Below are 15164 nucleotides of genomic sequence, written 5' to 3'. Positions count from 1 at the left end.
TGGTACGGGCTCTGTCAAAAGCGCTGGTCAACGTTCTGACAAGGCACTGTCGGATTTATATTCTGATCAATCGCTCAGTTCCTCGACAAGGTTCGCCTCAAAGAGCAAATAGCGCACCTCGTAGACTACCATCTTCTGGCTCGCTTCTCTTTCCCTTACAGTATAAATTTTGTGTCGATCTGGGAAATGTAGGAATAATCATATTTGATGGCTCTAACGGTCTATATTTTGGATTCGCGAACATACCCACAACTATTACTGGCGTCATCACTTGAGGCAAGCGTCTCAGTTATGAACCGAACTGCTTCGTCCACCATTTTCGGAGTGACCTCATGGCCAGCTTTCTCATCAATAATGTCTTCGAATGTAACAGCACCATCTGCAAACCAACCATCTGGAGCAATAGCCTTCTTCAACCAAGTCAAGAAAACTTCCCCACGGTGATAGGGAACCAGTTTATCAACGCCCCCGGATAAGTTGAGAATCTTCTTGCCAGCTAGACAGCGCGTAAGCACCGGCCGCAGAGCTTGTTTTTCATTTTCAGTCGGCTCAGGCAGGGGATTGTTTCGAAGGGGCCCAGCGTCCGAATTAGGATTGACATAACTCAGAAAAATGCTCGCTGGGTCAAGTCTAGAGATAGTCTGCAGTAGAGAGGAGGGAAATGCTTCAGAGCCTAGGATCCGAGACCCCGGGGGGTCGCTGTTTGTCCAGGATGGCAGCTTCGACAATCGCGCACGATCTACCATAAGATTTACATAGTCGGGACAGCCGATGATGACCACGCCGGCGCTCACACGGGGTTCATGGAGGAGACAGCTCCACGCTGCATGGCCCCCCAGGGATACTCCCAGCACCATATGTTTGGAGATCCTGCGTTCGCCTTGGGGAAACACATAGGCCGGAAGATAGTCCATCAGTACCGACACGTCGCGCGCGGTTCCCTCTATTGTACGAGACGCATTAGTTCTCAGGACATAAATCGCCAGTACTACAAATAGTCCCGGAGGTAGGAACATCTCGAATTTGCTGGTCCGGTACTCACGGAAAATGGAAAACATATCCTGCGCATGTCGAGGGTTCCCTTCTCTCCATGCCTCATTGGCGAGAGGATCGATCAATCTTGTGCCATGGTTTCTTTGATCGAATGAGACAGCAATCAGACCCTTGATCGGACTGGCACGACTGTCTTTAATCCTGTTATTCCAGCCCGCAATGACGGACGTTGCGAAACCCGTCATTCGCTCCTGCGTCGCCAACCTTGGGTGCAAGAGCCAAAGACAAGCAATCTCGGAAGCCTGAGAGGGGATTTCATCGAGGCCGAAGACTGTGGTGAGAATTCCAGCAATTGGGTATTTCTTCTGGGAAACGGAAGGTAGTTTGGAGGTTTTCGAGGGAGATGCGGTATCGAAGGTCTTCAAGGGATCCGTCATTTTGCTTGCTATGTATGTGAAATATCGGTTGGTAAGCGCACTGACGAGACTTAGGAATATGTACAAAAAAGACAATTATCTGCGTGCTGTCAAATCTACATCGGATCAGAGACACTTATACATCCCACCACCTTTGACTCCGCCTACAAAGCCGAGGATATACAGAGTAAATACCTTAGGTAATCGTGTCCATAGAGCACTAAGGTACCTAGGCAGGTACTGTATCTTGTTTACAAGACAAGCGTAACTTTACCATTCATTGCACAGCCACAAATGCTAGTTTGTTGATGCCTCAGGCTTGAAACGAAACATGCGCCTCAGGTACCTACCATTTTCCTTTCTCCGTGCCGTACGGAGTAGATTAATAGGTGATCATCAAGGCACTATTTCAAGAAAGTAACTGCTAAATCTGCGAGTATTTTCAGAATCATAAGTATTTCCTTTTCCAGACACCATACCTTACATTATCTATCCAAGGATCGACTGCCCCCTTGCAACCAAACTTCCAGCTGCTGCCCTTCCCCCTATCTACGCTAAATCCCGAGTCCTCATTGAACAATCACGCCAAAGCGGGCCTTCCGCCGATGTTCTATGGGGGGCGGCTCCACCAGCGGTTGTTGGAATAGCTACTCGAAACGCTAATGCAAGTTGCAACACTCCCCTTTAAGTACGTTGACAGTTTCAGGTTGAATTTGCTGAAATAAACTCATTCCCTCGTTCTTCTAGCCCCAAACACTCTCCAAAACTTAACAGAATGACTCTGTGGTGAACTATTTTGGTCGGTTTTGCTAGGATCTATTGATCCGCACGTAAGTTCGATCTTGTGTTTACAAGTGAATTTGTATCCACGCTGATACCAGTCGTACCTTGTAGGTATAATGACCGACTCGGCGATTGCTACCTCAGCGTTGAGGGACTCGGAAAACATTTCAAATCGTCTTGATCCCAAAGGACCAGATCCTCTCCCAGTGGCTAGCGGTGTCAAGCTCGGTTCACCCTTTCTCTCCCAGGCGGAAAACAGACACTCGGCCTCTGATTTTAGGGACGGCAAAGCTGATCCTACGGATGAGCGAGCTGTTTCAGATGATACGCAACCTATAAAGGAGAATGTAAATCAGGCCAACGAAGGAGGTGGAAAACTTCGATTAGACAAGGCCGATGGTTTGGAGGAGGCGTGGAATAATGGCCAGGGGGACCAACCTTTTCTGCCAAGTCTTCGGCGGCACAATGAATCGCTCGACAGTCCTCGACAGTCGCCGGACCATAGACAGCATCAGGCCTCGACTCCCGGAGCGGCGGTTTCGCCGCGTCGTCCCAGCGTCCAGTTCAACCACGAGACCTCTGACATCGACCCCGCGCCGGAAGTATCTGGGTCAAGACCCCCGTCTGTCCTGGATGATGAGCCAGACTCCGGACTGAAGGGGAAACAATCGATCTTTACCAAGCTCAAGTCTTTCGCTTCGCCCTCATTTACCTCTCATTCTCGTTCGGCTAGTGGGGCAACCATTGGTGATATGAGACAGACCAACACCGATCTGGCAACACCGGGTTCTGAGCGAGGGGCATTTCGTTTCCCCGATACTTTGGAAGAGGAAGGGAGTGATATCGATGCTGATGCCGAGGAAAGCGCAGGGGAGCAAGAGGTCCGTCAGCGCAGGAAGAAGAAGAAGATTTCACGACGGCAGCAAGAGCCTCAGTCAGCACCTCAGACCGAACCAAACACACCGAAAACGACCAGGAGACCGTCATTCCACCTCCCAGCTTCGTTTGGTCCATTTGAGAACTACCGCGCCAACCTCTTTGCGCGCAGAGTGAGCACCGGGGACTTCGCCCAGCAGCGGGAGGGTGTATCGGAGGACGAGGGTCGAGATCGCCTGAACAGAGATGCTTGGAGACGGAGAATAGCCAACGCTCGTGCGCTTACGTATGGCAGTCGACAAGCGGATACCCACGGTAATCACGAGGAGAGGCGACCGAGCAATTTCAAGCGTTTTACTGGGCTGGTTGGACCCTCTGAGCCCACAGAAGGAAACGCTCCACATTGGAGACGCCATAGAGCCGAACGCGGCTCGAGCCTGAGCGCTCAGAAGTGGCGGCAGATAAAAGCTGGGTTCAAATTTATGCGTCGCAAGCCTGAGAGCACAGTAGACCATGCAAAGTCCGCCGAGCTACTAGCCGAGCTGACTTCAGGGGTGCCAGCCGCCTTGATCTTGGCTAGCATGTTTCAACGGGATGAACACGGCAGCAAACGGATCCCAATCCTTCTAGAGCAGTTGAAAGTTCGGGTCACTGACAGCAAGTTCGAGCCTCATTCCGGTGACCGTCACCTTGTATTCAGGATCGAGCTGGAATACGGCAGCGGAATGACGCGGATGAAATGGATCATCAACCGTACCCTCCGAGATTTTGCGAATCTGCATCTGAAATATAAGCTTCACTTCGGAACACAAAAGTACATTCAGCTGCGAAATACCGAGGGCGGCCAGAATCTTCCCCGTTTCCCTCGAAGCGCCTTTCCATATCTTCGAGGAGTCCGGGGTCTCGAAAGTGAGATAGAAGATGAAGAAGACGAAGGCGGCTATGAGACTGCCGCCGAAGCGACCAGCGGCAATGAGAGGTCTGGTAGGAGAAGACAGCAACAAGGGCAACGCCGACTGTCAGGAGGTATATCCCGGAGACAGTCAAGCATTACCAATACCGAGGGCGAGGCCAATGCTGGGCCTTCAGGTACGGCGGAACCTGGCCAGTCGACGAAGAGGGAACCATATCCCGAGAGACAGCGGAAGAAACTTGAAGCCTATCTACAGAAGATGATTCGGTTCTTGATTTTCAAGGCCGATAGCAACCGTTTGTGTAAATTCCTGGAACTGTCCGCCTTGGGTGTCCGCCTTGCATCCGAAGGCAGCTATCATGGTAAAGAGGGATACCTGATTATTCAGTCTTCCAAAGGCCTCGATTTTCGAAGGGCGCTGACTCCAGCCATGGTGAAGAAGCGGCATTCACCAAAATGGTTTCTTGTCCGACACAGCTACCTTGTTTGCGTTGACTCGCCCGAGGAGATGAATATCTACGATGTGTTCTTGGTCGACCCGTTTTTCAAAATACAAACTCAAAAGATCAGTTTACGGAATCAGAAAGCGAAGGAGCTTGCCAAGTCCGCTAAAGAGTCAGCCAGACACCCACAGCATCACACACTGAGGCTGGAAAACTCGGAGCGGAAGCTCAGACTGCTGGCCAGGAATGAGCGCCAGCTCCATCAATTCGAGGACTCTATAAGGTTCATGGTCAATAGTACCCCGTGGGCGAAGCCGAACAGGTTTCACAGCTTTGCCCCGGTGCGCCAGAACTGTTTTGCACAGTGGCTAGTCGATGCGCGCGACCACATGTGGGTGGTGTCGCGAGCGATCAATCAGGCCAAAGACGTCATCTATATCCATGACTGGTGGCTCAGTCCTGAACTCTACCTGCGACGGCCAGCAGCCATCAGTCAGAAATGGCGGCTGGATCGACTTCTTCAACGCAAGGCCCGTGAAGGGGTCAAGATATTTGTGATCATGTATCGGAACATCAACTCTGCTATCCCTATTGACTCGGAATACTCCAAATTCTCACTTCTCGACCTTCATCCCAACATCTTCGTACAGCGCTCTCCGAATCAGTTTAGACAGAACACATTTTTCTGGGCGCACCATGAGAAACTATGCCTGATCGACCACACCGTGGCTTTCGTTGGCGGGATTGACCTCTGTTTCGGAAGATGGGACACTCCACAACATCTCCTCACTGATGACAAGCCTACAGGCTTTGAGACGCCCGATGGACCCAAGGACGCAGACCACTGCCAACTCTGGCCCGGTAAGGATTACTCGAACCCGCGGATCCAGGACTTTTACGATCTGGACAAGCCCTACGAGGAGATGTATGACCGTAATGTCATACCCAGGATGCCGTGGCATGACATTTCGATGCACGTCGTCGGTCAGCCCGCCCGGGATCTCACACGGCATTTTGTGCAGCGCTGGAACTACATCTTGCGGCAGCGGAAACCTACCAGACCTACACCTTTTCTTCTGCCTCCGCCTGACTTTGACCCTGCCGACTTGGAAGCTCTCGGTCTTGATGGGACTTGCGAGGTGCAAATCTTGCGCTCAAGCAGTATGTGGTCGACGGGCACGCCGGACGTTACCGAGCACAGCATCATGAATGCGTACGTCAAACTGATAGAGGAATCGGACCATTTTGTCTACATCGAGAATCAATTCTTCATCAGCACCTGCGAGATAGACGGCAGAAAGATTGAGAATTTAATCGGAGATGCGTTGGTGGAGCGCATCATTCGAGCCCACAAGAATCAGGAGGCGTGGCGTGCCGTCATAGTTATCCCACTGATGCCAGGCTTTCAGAATACTGTGGACAGTGAGGGAGGAACCAGCGTTCGTCTCATCATGCAGTGTCAGTATCGCAGCATTTGCCGCGGTGAGACTTCAATTTTTGGCAGACTGCGTGCGCTGGGCATCGATCCCGAAGATTACATTCAATTCTTCAGTCTTCGGGCCTGGGGCAAGATTGGACCGCAAAAGCAACTCGTCACTGAGCAGCTCTACATCCATGCCAAGTGCATGGTTGTTGATGATCGGGCCGCCATCATTGGATCTGCCAATATCAATGAGCGATCGATGCTGGGCTCGCGAGACTCCGAGGTAGCAGCTGTTGTGCGTGATACGGATATGATATGGTCCTCCATGAATGGCCGCCCGTATCTTGTCGGACGGTTCCCGCATACCCTGCGCATGCGGTTGATGAGAGAGCATCTTGGCATCGACGTTGACGAGCTGATGGAGCACTCGATAGCAACGGAAGAAGAACTGCGAAAAATTCAGATGGCCGAAGAAGGCACCAGATCACCAGAGAACGATGACAAGGCCGACTCCGAGTCCCTGATGATGGAGAGACAGGATGAGAGGGATATGATCGAGCGTCGGCATCGGATACAAGACGAGTTTCTCTCCAGATCGGAAGACTTGCACAGTTTCAATCACGATGTAGACTGGGAACAAGAAAACAATCCCAACCTCAAGTCGAACAGAAAGCTCACTGCGGATCCACGGGTGACCTCCAACGCGGAACATAAGAAGGACGTCGATGGGCATGGGGTAGATCATCTAGATATCGCTCTAGAAGCCGGGCTGGCCGACGGTCGCGATTCGCAAATGCTCGAAGACACCGGTGAGGTTCTGGTCTCGCCTATTGCTAGTGAGGGCAAAGGCACCATCCGACAACCCAAGCCGGCTTCGCAGCGGAAGACTCAGCCAGGCAGATTCATTGCTAGAGAAACAAGCCGCGAACCACCCTCGACTACGGCTCATGATGCCGATCCAACTCCACTGGTTGATGGATTAGCAGCTGCCCGTCATCCGGCTCTGCCAGGGACCAATACTGAGAACGACAATGGCGTCCTGTCGCCGTCATCAGATATAACCGATGCGGCGAAGTATCCACACCCACTGATCCCAGACCTCAAGCATATCTTCATTGACAAGGACTGCATGAGAGACCCTGTGATCGACATCTTCTACCTGGACACTTGGCAAGCCGTGGCCGAGAAGAACACAAAAATCTATCGGGCCGTCTTTCGTTGTATGCCTGACAGCGAGGTCAAGTCATGGAAAGAATACAAGGAGTACGCCACATACGGAGAGCGCTTTTCAGAAATGCAGAGTCAGCACAGCGTCAAGGTTTCTCAGCCAAGCCACCAAAAACCAACGGGACCTCCCGGGACAAATACAAGCGCGGCTGGCGCAGGTATACGGTCCCTTGTTGCTCACTCGGGATCGAGCGGCGAAGGTCACGCGACAGAACACAAGGGTCAACAGAGGTCGGATGAGAAGAGAGAGGCTCGCGAAGGTGGGCGCGATGCAGCTGATCGAATGCAGTCCGACCTTGCGAAGCAAGAAACGTTATCGTCAATCGACGAGAAGACTGCCTTGGAGGTAGCCGAAGCTACAGGGGCGGGACCTACACAGAGTGGGCGCAGCGAAGAGAGTGGCCCTAGCAAGGAAGCCGTCGAGCAGCAGGAGCCGCAAGCTGTTGATTATTCTGAGGCTCTGAATCGCAACGCGACAAACCAGACCCGCCGCCGTCGGAGACGAGCAACAACACTTTCGAAGCGTGAATTCCACGCGACCGATGACGTTATGGACAAACAACAAGCAGAAGAGTTATTGAATAAGGTCCAGGGGCATCTTATAATGTGGCCTTATGACTGGTTCGTGGCATTCTGGCCTATCCTCGTCGTTTTGTAGCCGTATACTAATGGACTGTATAGGCTCGAGAAAGAAGAGCAGGGCGGAAACTGGCTATACACGCTTGACCAGATTTCCCCCTTGGAAATTTAGTAAGTCACTCATCAGCATCCCGTCAGAAACCGAAATGGCTGCTGACAGAGGTACAGCAATTGATCCATCGTATATCCTCGTATGCTTCGGCAGTGCTTTCCCTACGGTGCCACACATGTCGATTGTTGGCATTGCTTGACCTGGAGTTCTCCTACACCGGCGTGATGTTGATTGTTGAATTTATGTCAGAGACTACTTTTGCCCTGGACGGGCTTGCCTCTTCTTTGTCTATCATAGTTATTTTCGCATTCCCGTTCGAATAGAGCGGTTTGGACACATTTATGGCTCTCCAGAGCTGCTTGACTAGAAAGCGGGCGTTGTCTTACAAGCAATTTCATCTGTTTTACTTGTGCATTTTCTGATATTTGATTATTGCGAACCTCTATTGAGTCAACTGGGATCTACAGAGTGGCCAGTGACAGGGATTAGCCCAGGTGACAAACATGTCGCCGGACTCGCCGGCATTATCTCATATATAATGTATTAATATGGAAGCAAGAGATGAGATAATTTCCAATGCTCCAAGGCTCCAAGGCTCCGACACAATTCATTGCTAGGTCGCATTGAGCTTAAGCGATTTGGCGCGGAGGTTTTCAAAATCATGAAAGTTTGCTTGCAGGGCCCGAGTCAGGATACTAACGTTCGCGGCCTGTTCACTATCATCCCAGTGCTTGAGACTTGCGCCGAGACGGTCATGAGCAAGCGAGAACGCGTGCTGGAGTTCCGACGTACGCACGCAGCTGCGGCCCAGATCGTTCATGTAATTGGTGGGGTCCTGCACGCACAGCCGGCTGGCGGCAGGCAGATTGCGTCTGGCGGCCGCCGTTCTCTTGAGACTGATGAGAGACCGCTGGCCGCGCAGATGCGCGGGTAGATCGTCGGGCGCGTACAGGGCGCTGGCGCGTTTGACTGTACTGGCATTGAACCAACTGGGGGGATCGACGGAGACACCGGTGGTGGTCAGGTCAACATCGCTGCCGTAGGCGCGCAGAAACGCGATCAGCTGCTCGCCGAGGCAGTCGGGCCGCTGGAAACGCCCGTGGTTCATTTTAAGGAAGGCCACGAGAAGCATTACGAGGGCGTCGGATTCAATGGACAACTGAGGGCGGCCATACCTGCCCCGCGCCTCGAGGATCAGGCGAGCGGTCACGTAGAGCGGTCGGGTCGAGGGATACTCGGCCTGGTAGTCCATGATGTATTCGACAGAGGCCGGTAGCCCTTCGCCGCAGTGGAACTGCAGCAGACGGCCCGTGGGGCGATGGATGGCTGAGAGGACCGGGAAACGGTTGCCTATGACACGGACTCGCCCCGCGAACGAGGGGGACTGCTGAAGCGCATGTCCAACTTCATGTAGGAGCTTTTTGTAAGTCTGGAGCACCTTGGGCCGTGTGGCACTCGGCTTGCGAACGTCACGGGTGGATCGGTCTGAATCCGGGACGGGTAAGACGAAATCGAGACCCGAGTGGCTCAGAGCGAATCGCGTCCGCCATGAGCCGGTCACCTGGGGCGGGCTGGGGATAATTCCCGCCAGCAACCTACCCACATCTGCAACCAGCCGATGTATCTCACTCTGCTCCGACGGGGTCGGTGTCATGTAGACCTCGAGAGCGCGGATCTCCGCGTCGAGACGCGAAACGGCATCGGGTGCCTTGCAATCGGTAGTCAAGTACTTCAGCCAAGGACTTTGTTCCGGCCGGCCCTTGGTTTCATCTGCATGCCACTGCAGCTGTGGGTATTTTGCAGTCTGGGGCTGCGGGGCGGCTACTTGGCTCGACGAACGGGCCCTCCTCTGCGCTCGCCTCGCAGGCGCAAGAGACCGCAGGGACTGTGACTCTGCACTTGACACAGAGGAGACCTTTTCAGATGACTGATCATAACCAGCATGATTCTCAAGCGGTATAATCGGAGGGGATGTTCCAGCCGGACAGGTGTCGTTGATCACCTTGCGGACCAGACTGGCTCGATTGGAGGACCGGTGAGCCTCGAGAGTCTTTTCAAGGCTATTTCTAAAGATGGCAGGATCAATTGATCTGACGCCGGAAGCATGTACCTGTCGACGGAAAGGTGCTGCTGAGAAGAGAATTGGAGGAGAGGAGAGACGAAGAGCGGAACCCAAGCGCATTGCTGCGCGATCAGTGGGATATACAAAACATCGCGGGGCAGCAATCGCGGCTTTGAGCATGTACTCAGAGGCAGTCTGTAAATTTTTTTGACGGTAAGGTGTGAGATGTAGACGCCCTGTGCTAATTGGAGAAGACGAGATAGGATGAAATGGTATAATTCTTCAGATCTCTCGGAGAAACGATAAAATCACCTGACTTGACTTGATAAGATCATGTGATATTAATCACGTGAGGAGCAGCCCTAGAACCTATGACATGTATTTTCTCATTTCCCATTGGACCAAAAGGACCAATCATGCTTGGACCTCATAGCCCTTTCTTTCACTGTCTGTACCTAGAGCTCCTCGGGACGACTTCACTAAGTCTCTTAGGGGTCTGTCTACTTTGTCCTTGGAGTACTCCACGTGGAATGATATGATCGAATCAAACGAAGAGAAGAATGAAGATCATGATCAACGTGACAGGGCAGCTTAGAATCTACAAGTCCAGAATTCGGAAGATAATTGATCGGGACGATCACTGCATACAACAACCTGCAGGGAAGCATCATGAAATCAATGCATGCCTAAGGTACCGGAGTAGACGACTAGACATGGCTGGAACATGACGTACCGGATGGGTACAATAGCGGGGAGAACTTCCAGCCATGTGCCTGTTTCTTCGGGTCCTCATCGTCATATTATTATTCATCTTCAATATTCATCATACATACATGCATACTTGCAGTCTTGCCTTGCAGCTACTGAAGTCAAGGAACATGCTATGTGATTATTATTAGCAAGTAATTCAGTATCTTCTTCTCTCTTGTTCTTACCACTAGTCTACTAGGGACTCATTCTTATCGGCCTGGACTACTTAGATCCGTTGACTGATTCTCTCCTGCTCTCCCCTTTTCTGTCAGCTTCTCCCTTTTTCTCCTTTTGGACTCCTCTACCGAGTCCTTGTATCGATAACCCCTTTCTTATGGAGATGATCGTGAGCAATGATACTAAAATAATATCCCAATCCTTCCTGCTGATTATCCATAATAAATATTCCCTCAGCACCAACTAGTCTTGATTGATTGACTGATTGATTATAATATATGTTCACCGCCCATCCTGGTGCCCCTCGTTCATACCCAAAAGTTAACCTAGTCTATAGACACCGAGTATCTAGTCGTAGTGGTTTCGTAGTACTAGTTTTGTAGCCATAAAAATAGTCGGGGGTCTAGATACTTGGTATGGAGCAACCCAAACCCTTATTCTAGATAGTCCATGGCCTCCAATTTTACTCATAGTATAAATAATAAATATAATAATAGAATAATATATTCTTTCTAGATAATCCGCTTTCCTGTTGCTCATCCTTTCTCCTCCACTTGATCAAAACCGGGTTTTGCCAACCAAATCTTCATTATCGTCAGTCTACCAGATTCCCTCCACCAACTCACTCTTCCTCGTTTTCCCTCGAATTCTTCTGATTGATTCCTCCCACTTTCAATCCATTCAACTACTCTTAACTACTCTTCCTATCGCTCATGGCTTTCTTTTTCAGCTCATAGTATCGATCATAATCATATCGACCTTGTCATCCGTCTCCCGCTTCCTCACCGGCCTCACTTTCCGCCCACCCCACCTTACTACAACTACGGAGGAATCGTTATCTAAGTATCCTGTCGACCCTCGTCCTTCTACTTCCCCATTTCTCTACCTTCCGAGGTTCGTATTCCCATTTTATCTTCTCAGTTGTCGTCTTGCTTTTCCACTAATCATATTCACTCGATCTGACTCTCCTCGGAAATAGTTCTGCAATCATCGATTCCCCGCGAGCCTTGAGCAATTGGAATCTGCCCCTCCGCCATCTTGGGCCGTTTTCGTCATGGCCGCCAACCAGGACTCCCCCGCCAAAGTGCCTGACGGCCAGCCAAACCCCGTCATGGTCGGTCCCGGCATGAAGTCTTTGGGTGAAGAGGCTTATACCAATGCCTCAAATGCCACTCCTAGTCTGGAGACCGACAAGAAACATCCCCTGGTTAATGACGCCCCCTCGTACTTCTCTCAGGTTCCTGGCACCAAACAGTCGTCGACCGTCTCCGATACCGCTTCTCCCGGCTCACCAGCTGATGCAGCCAAGAATGCAAAGTCGCCTGTTGAGCTCCTCCGCCGTCTGAGTCTCGGCCGCTCCCCAATGATTCCGGACTTTGACCCCCGCGAACAATATCCCGGTTTGAACCTCACGGGGCGGATTATCAGCGCCGCCTTCTGTATTCCGTACAAGGTCGGCTACCGTCCTGGTTCCGATTGGGTATGCTGCCCCCATGATCTTTTCATTTCCCTTTTCCTCAACTTGGGAGGCACTGGACTAACGCTCAGATGAACCCCATTTGAACAGGATCTCAAACCCCGTCCCGGAACTTCTGCCCTTTTTGATTCCTTTGCTTATCTCGGCTCCGGAGAGACGAAATGGTCCCATACGCTCGTTGGCTGGACCGGCGAGGTGGAACCAATTCAAGACGCCACCGTTCCTCTGCAACACATTCCAGTCAACTCTGGCGCAAGGCTACCGCCCGCGCTCAATGGCGTTGCCGTTCCACTGAACAGAGCAGCGGCCCCCGTGCCCGTAGACTCGCAGCAGCGACCACCCAGCCACCCGCTTCTCGAAGGCTTCAGAGTCAGTCAAGAAGACCGAGCGCGTCTTGACGCTCAGCTGAGCTCGGGCCGTTACGGCAAGATCGCTCCCGTATGGTTGTCGGACGAGTCCGAAGAGCCCGAGGAGTCTTCGGTCTTCCTGGAAGATCAAGGCAGATGGAGGCGATATGCGGAGAAGGAGCTGTACCCCCTGCTTCATTACAAGCAACACGGTCCCACGGATGGCAGGTCAGAACGGAAGTGGTGGGGAGATTACGTCCGCATGAACAGACTCTTTGCGGACCGTATCATACAGGAGTATCAGGAAGGTGACATCGTCTGGATCCACGATTATCATCTCTTCCTACTGCCCAGTCTGCTGCGGCAACGGATACCGAACATCTACATCGGATTCTTCCTGCACGCCCCGTTTCCCAGCAGCGAGTTCATGCGTTGCCTGGCCAAGCGCAAAGAAGTCCTGACTGGTGTCCTGGGTGCCAACATGATCGGCTTCCAGACATTCTCCTACTCGCGTCACTTCTCGTCCTGTTGTACGCGTGTCCTGGGGTTCGACTCGAATAACGCCGGCGTGGATGCTTACGGCGCTCATGTTGCGGTGGACGTCTTCCCAATCGGAATTGATGTCAAGGCCATCCAGAAGGCGGCCTATGGTTACCCCGAGATCGAAGAGGCTGTGGTGGGACTTCGGAAACTGTACGCCGGCAAGAAGATCATTGTCGGCCGTGATCGACTGGACAGCGTTCGCGGTGTGGCCCAGAAGCTGCAGGCATTTGAACAGTTCCTGGAGAGGTATCCGGAGTGGCGTGAGAAGGTCGTCCTCATCCAAGTGACCAGCCCAACCAGCGTGGAGGAGGAGAAGGAGGACCCCGAGAACAAGATCGCCAGCCAGATCTCAAACCTGGTGTCTACCATCAACGGCCGCTTCGGCTCGATCAGCTTCTCGCCCGTCAAGTATTACCCCCAGTATCTCTCCCAGCACGAGTACTTCGCGCTCTTGCGGGTCGCCGATGTGGGTCTGATCACCACCGTGCGGGACGGCATGAACACGACGAGTCTGGAATACATCCTCTGCCAGCACAATACTCATGGTCCTCTCATTCTCTCCGAGTTCTCTGGGACAGCGGGCACGCTATCCAGCGCCATTCACATCAACCCATGGGATACGACCGGCGTCGCTGAAGCCATCAACCGAGCCCTGACCATGTCCCCGGAGGAGAAGAAGGCGCAGCACGTCAAACTCTACAAGCACGTCACCACGAATACCATCTCGACCTGGTCAAACCAGTTTGTCACCCGCCTGCTGACCAATCTTTCCTCTTTTGACCAATCCGTGGCAACGCCGGCGCTGGACCGCGCGAAGCTGTTGAAGCAGTATCGCAAAGCGCGCAAGAGGTTGTTCATGTTCGATTACGACGGTACTCTCACCCCCATTGTCAAAGACCCGCAGGCTGCCATCCCATCGGATCGGGTGCTGCGGACGCTGAAGACTCTGGCCGCGGACCCTCGCAATGCGGTTTGGATCATCAGCGGTCGCGACCAGGCGTTCCTGGATGAATGGATGGGCCACATCCCGGAGTTGGGCCTGAGCGCCGAGCATGGCTGCTTCATCCGGCAGCCGCGGTCGGATGACTGGGAAAACCTTGCCGAGTCGAGTGATATGGGATGGCAGAAGGAAGTGATGGAGGTGTTCCAGCACTTCACCGAGCGTACGCAAGGCTCCTTCATCGAGCGCAAACGGGTTGCCCTGACCTGGCACTACCGCCGAGCGGACCCCGAGTACGGTGCATTCCAGGCCCGGGAGTGCCGTAAGATGCTGGAGGAGACGGTAGCCAAGCGGTGGGAAGTCGAGGTGATGGCCGGTAAGGCCAATCTGGAGGTGCGGCCGACTTTTGTCAACAAGGGCTTCATTGCGGCGCGGTTAGTCCAGGAATACGGAACAGAACCCGGGCAAGCTCCAGAATTCGTCCTCTGCTTGGGAGACGATTTCACCGATGAGGGTAAGTATTATCGATTCCCGTTGGCTGTGCTCGATCTGTCACTTGTATTAACTGTTGTTGTAGACATGTTCCGTGCGCTCAAGAAGTCCGGCCTCCCCGCTGGGCATGTGTTCTCGGTCACCGTTGGGGCCAGTTCGAAGCAGACGGAAGCCAGCTGGCACCTCCTTGAGCCAGCTGACGTGATTGGAACGATTTCGATGCTGAACAATAGTTCTTCTGCGCAAGAATACTAGGGACGATGTGAGGCAGGGCTGGTCGTGCCATGCTTTGGCCGTTTGGCTGCAAAATCACGTTCTAACGAAATATGATTACTTTGCACTAGCGATATATAATCTCGTCTTCTTGATCTCCGGGGAGAACGTAGAACAAGTCGAGGGTCGAAGAGTTATCGGCCGTCCGAACATGCAACAGAAGGTGTTTTGAGGGAGTGTGTGGAGATGTTCCTGACATCTGCCTGCATCTTCCGCAATTTGAAACCGCTTCATCTTCTTCCTCATCATCTTTCTCTCCCAATGCTTTTCCATTATGGTTCCTCCTTGCTCTTCCTCCGACTGCTTGTGACTTTCTGCATTGGTTTTCATTGACTTTA

General features: G+C 52.5%; 4 protein-coding genes across 4 annotated transcripts; 2 read left to right on the top strand and 2 right to left on the bottom strand.

The window, feature by feature from the left end:
• Positions 1-221: 221 nt before the first annotated feature.
• ALT_2184 (uncharacterized protein) lies at positions 222-1430 on the bottom strand (the record flags this gene model as incomplete). Its single annotated transcript, XM_089599273.1, has 1 exon — positions 222-1430. One exon carries the CDS (start codon positions 1428-1430, stop codon positions 222-224), a length of 1209 nt encoding a protein of 402 aa, XP_089456419.1.
• Positions 1431-2308: 878 nt separating this feature from the next.
• On the top strand, positions 2309-7888 carry pld3 (phospholipase D; the record flags this gene model as incomplete). Its single annotated transcript, XM_033562955.2, has 3 exons — positions 2309-7695; positions 7756-7824; positions 7882-7888. The coding sequence occupies 3 exons, from the start codon at positions 2309-2311 to the stop codon at positions 7886-7888; spliced, it is 5463 nt and encodes a 1820-aa protein (XP_033418846.1).
• A 490-nt stretch (positions 7889-8378) lies between these two features.
• On the bottom strand, positions 8379-10007 carry ALT_2182 (uncharacterized protein; the record flags this gene model as incomplete). The annotated part of the gene is made up of 1 exon (XM_033562954.2): positions 8379-10007. One exon carries the CDS (start codon positions 10005-10007, stop codon positions 8379-8381), a length of 1629 nt encoding a protein of 542 aa, XP_033418845.2.
• Positions 10008-11808: 1801 nt separating this feature from the next.
• On the top strand, positions 11809-14808 carry orlA (putative alpha,alpha-trehalose-phosphate synthase subunit Tps2; the record flags this gene model as incomplete). The annotated part of the gene is made up of 5 exons (XM_089599272.1): positions 11809-12234; positions 12322-12600; positions 12637-12806; positions 12849-14575; positions 14639-14808. 5 exons carry the CDS (start codon positions 11809-11811, stop codon positions 14806-14808), a joined length of 2772 nt encoding a protein of 923 aa, XP_089456418.1.
• Positions 14809-15164: the final 356 nt, after the last annotated feature.

This window comes from Aspergillus lentulus (genome assembly GCF_001445615.1).
Source record: "Aspergillus lentulus DNA, contig: Alt04, strain: IFM 54703, whole genome shotgun sequence".
NCBI classification, from domain to species: Eukaryota; Fungi; Ascomycota; class Eurotiomycetes; order Eurotiales; family Aspergillaceae; genus Aspergillus; species Aspergillus lentulus.
This window is presented reverse-complemented; position numbering and strand designations above follow the sequence as displayed.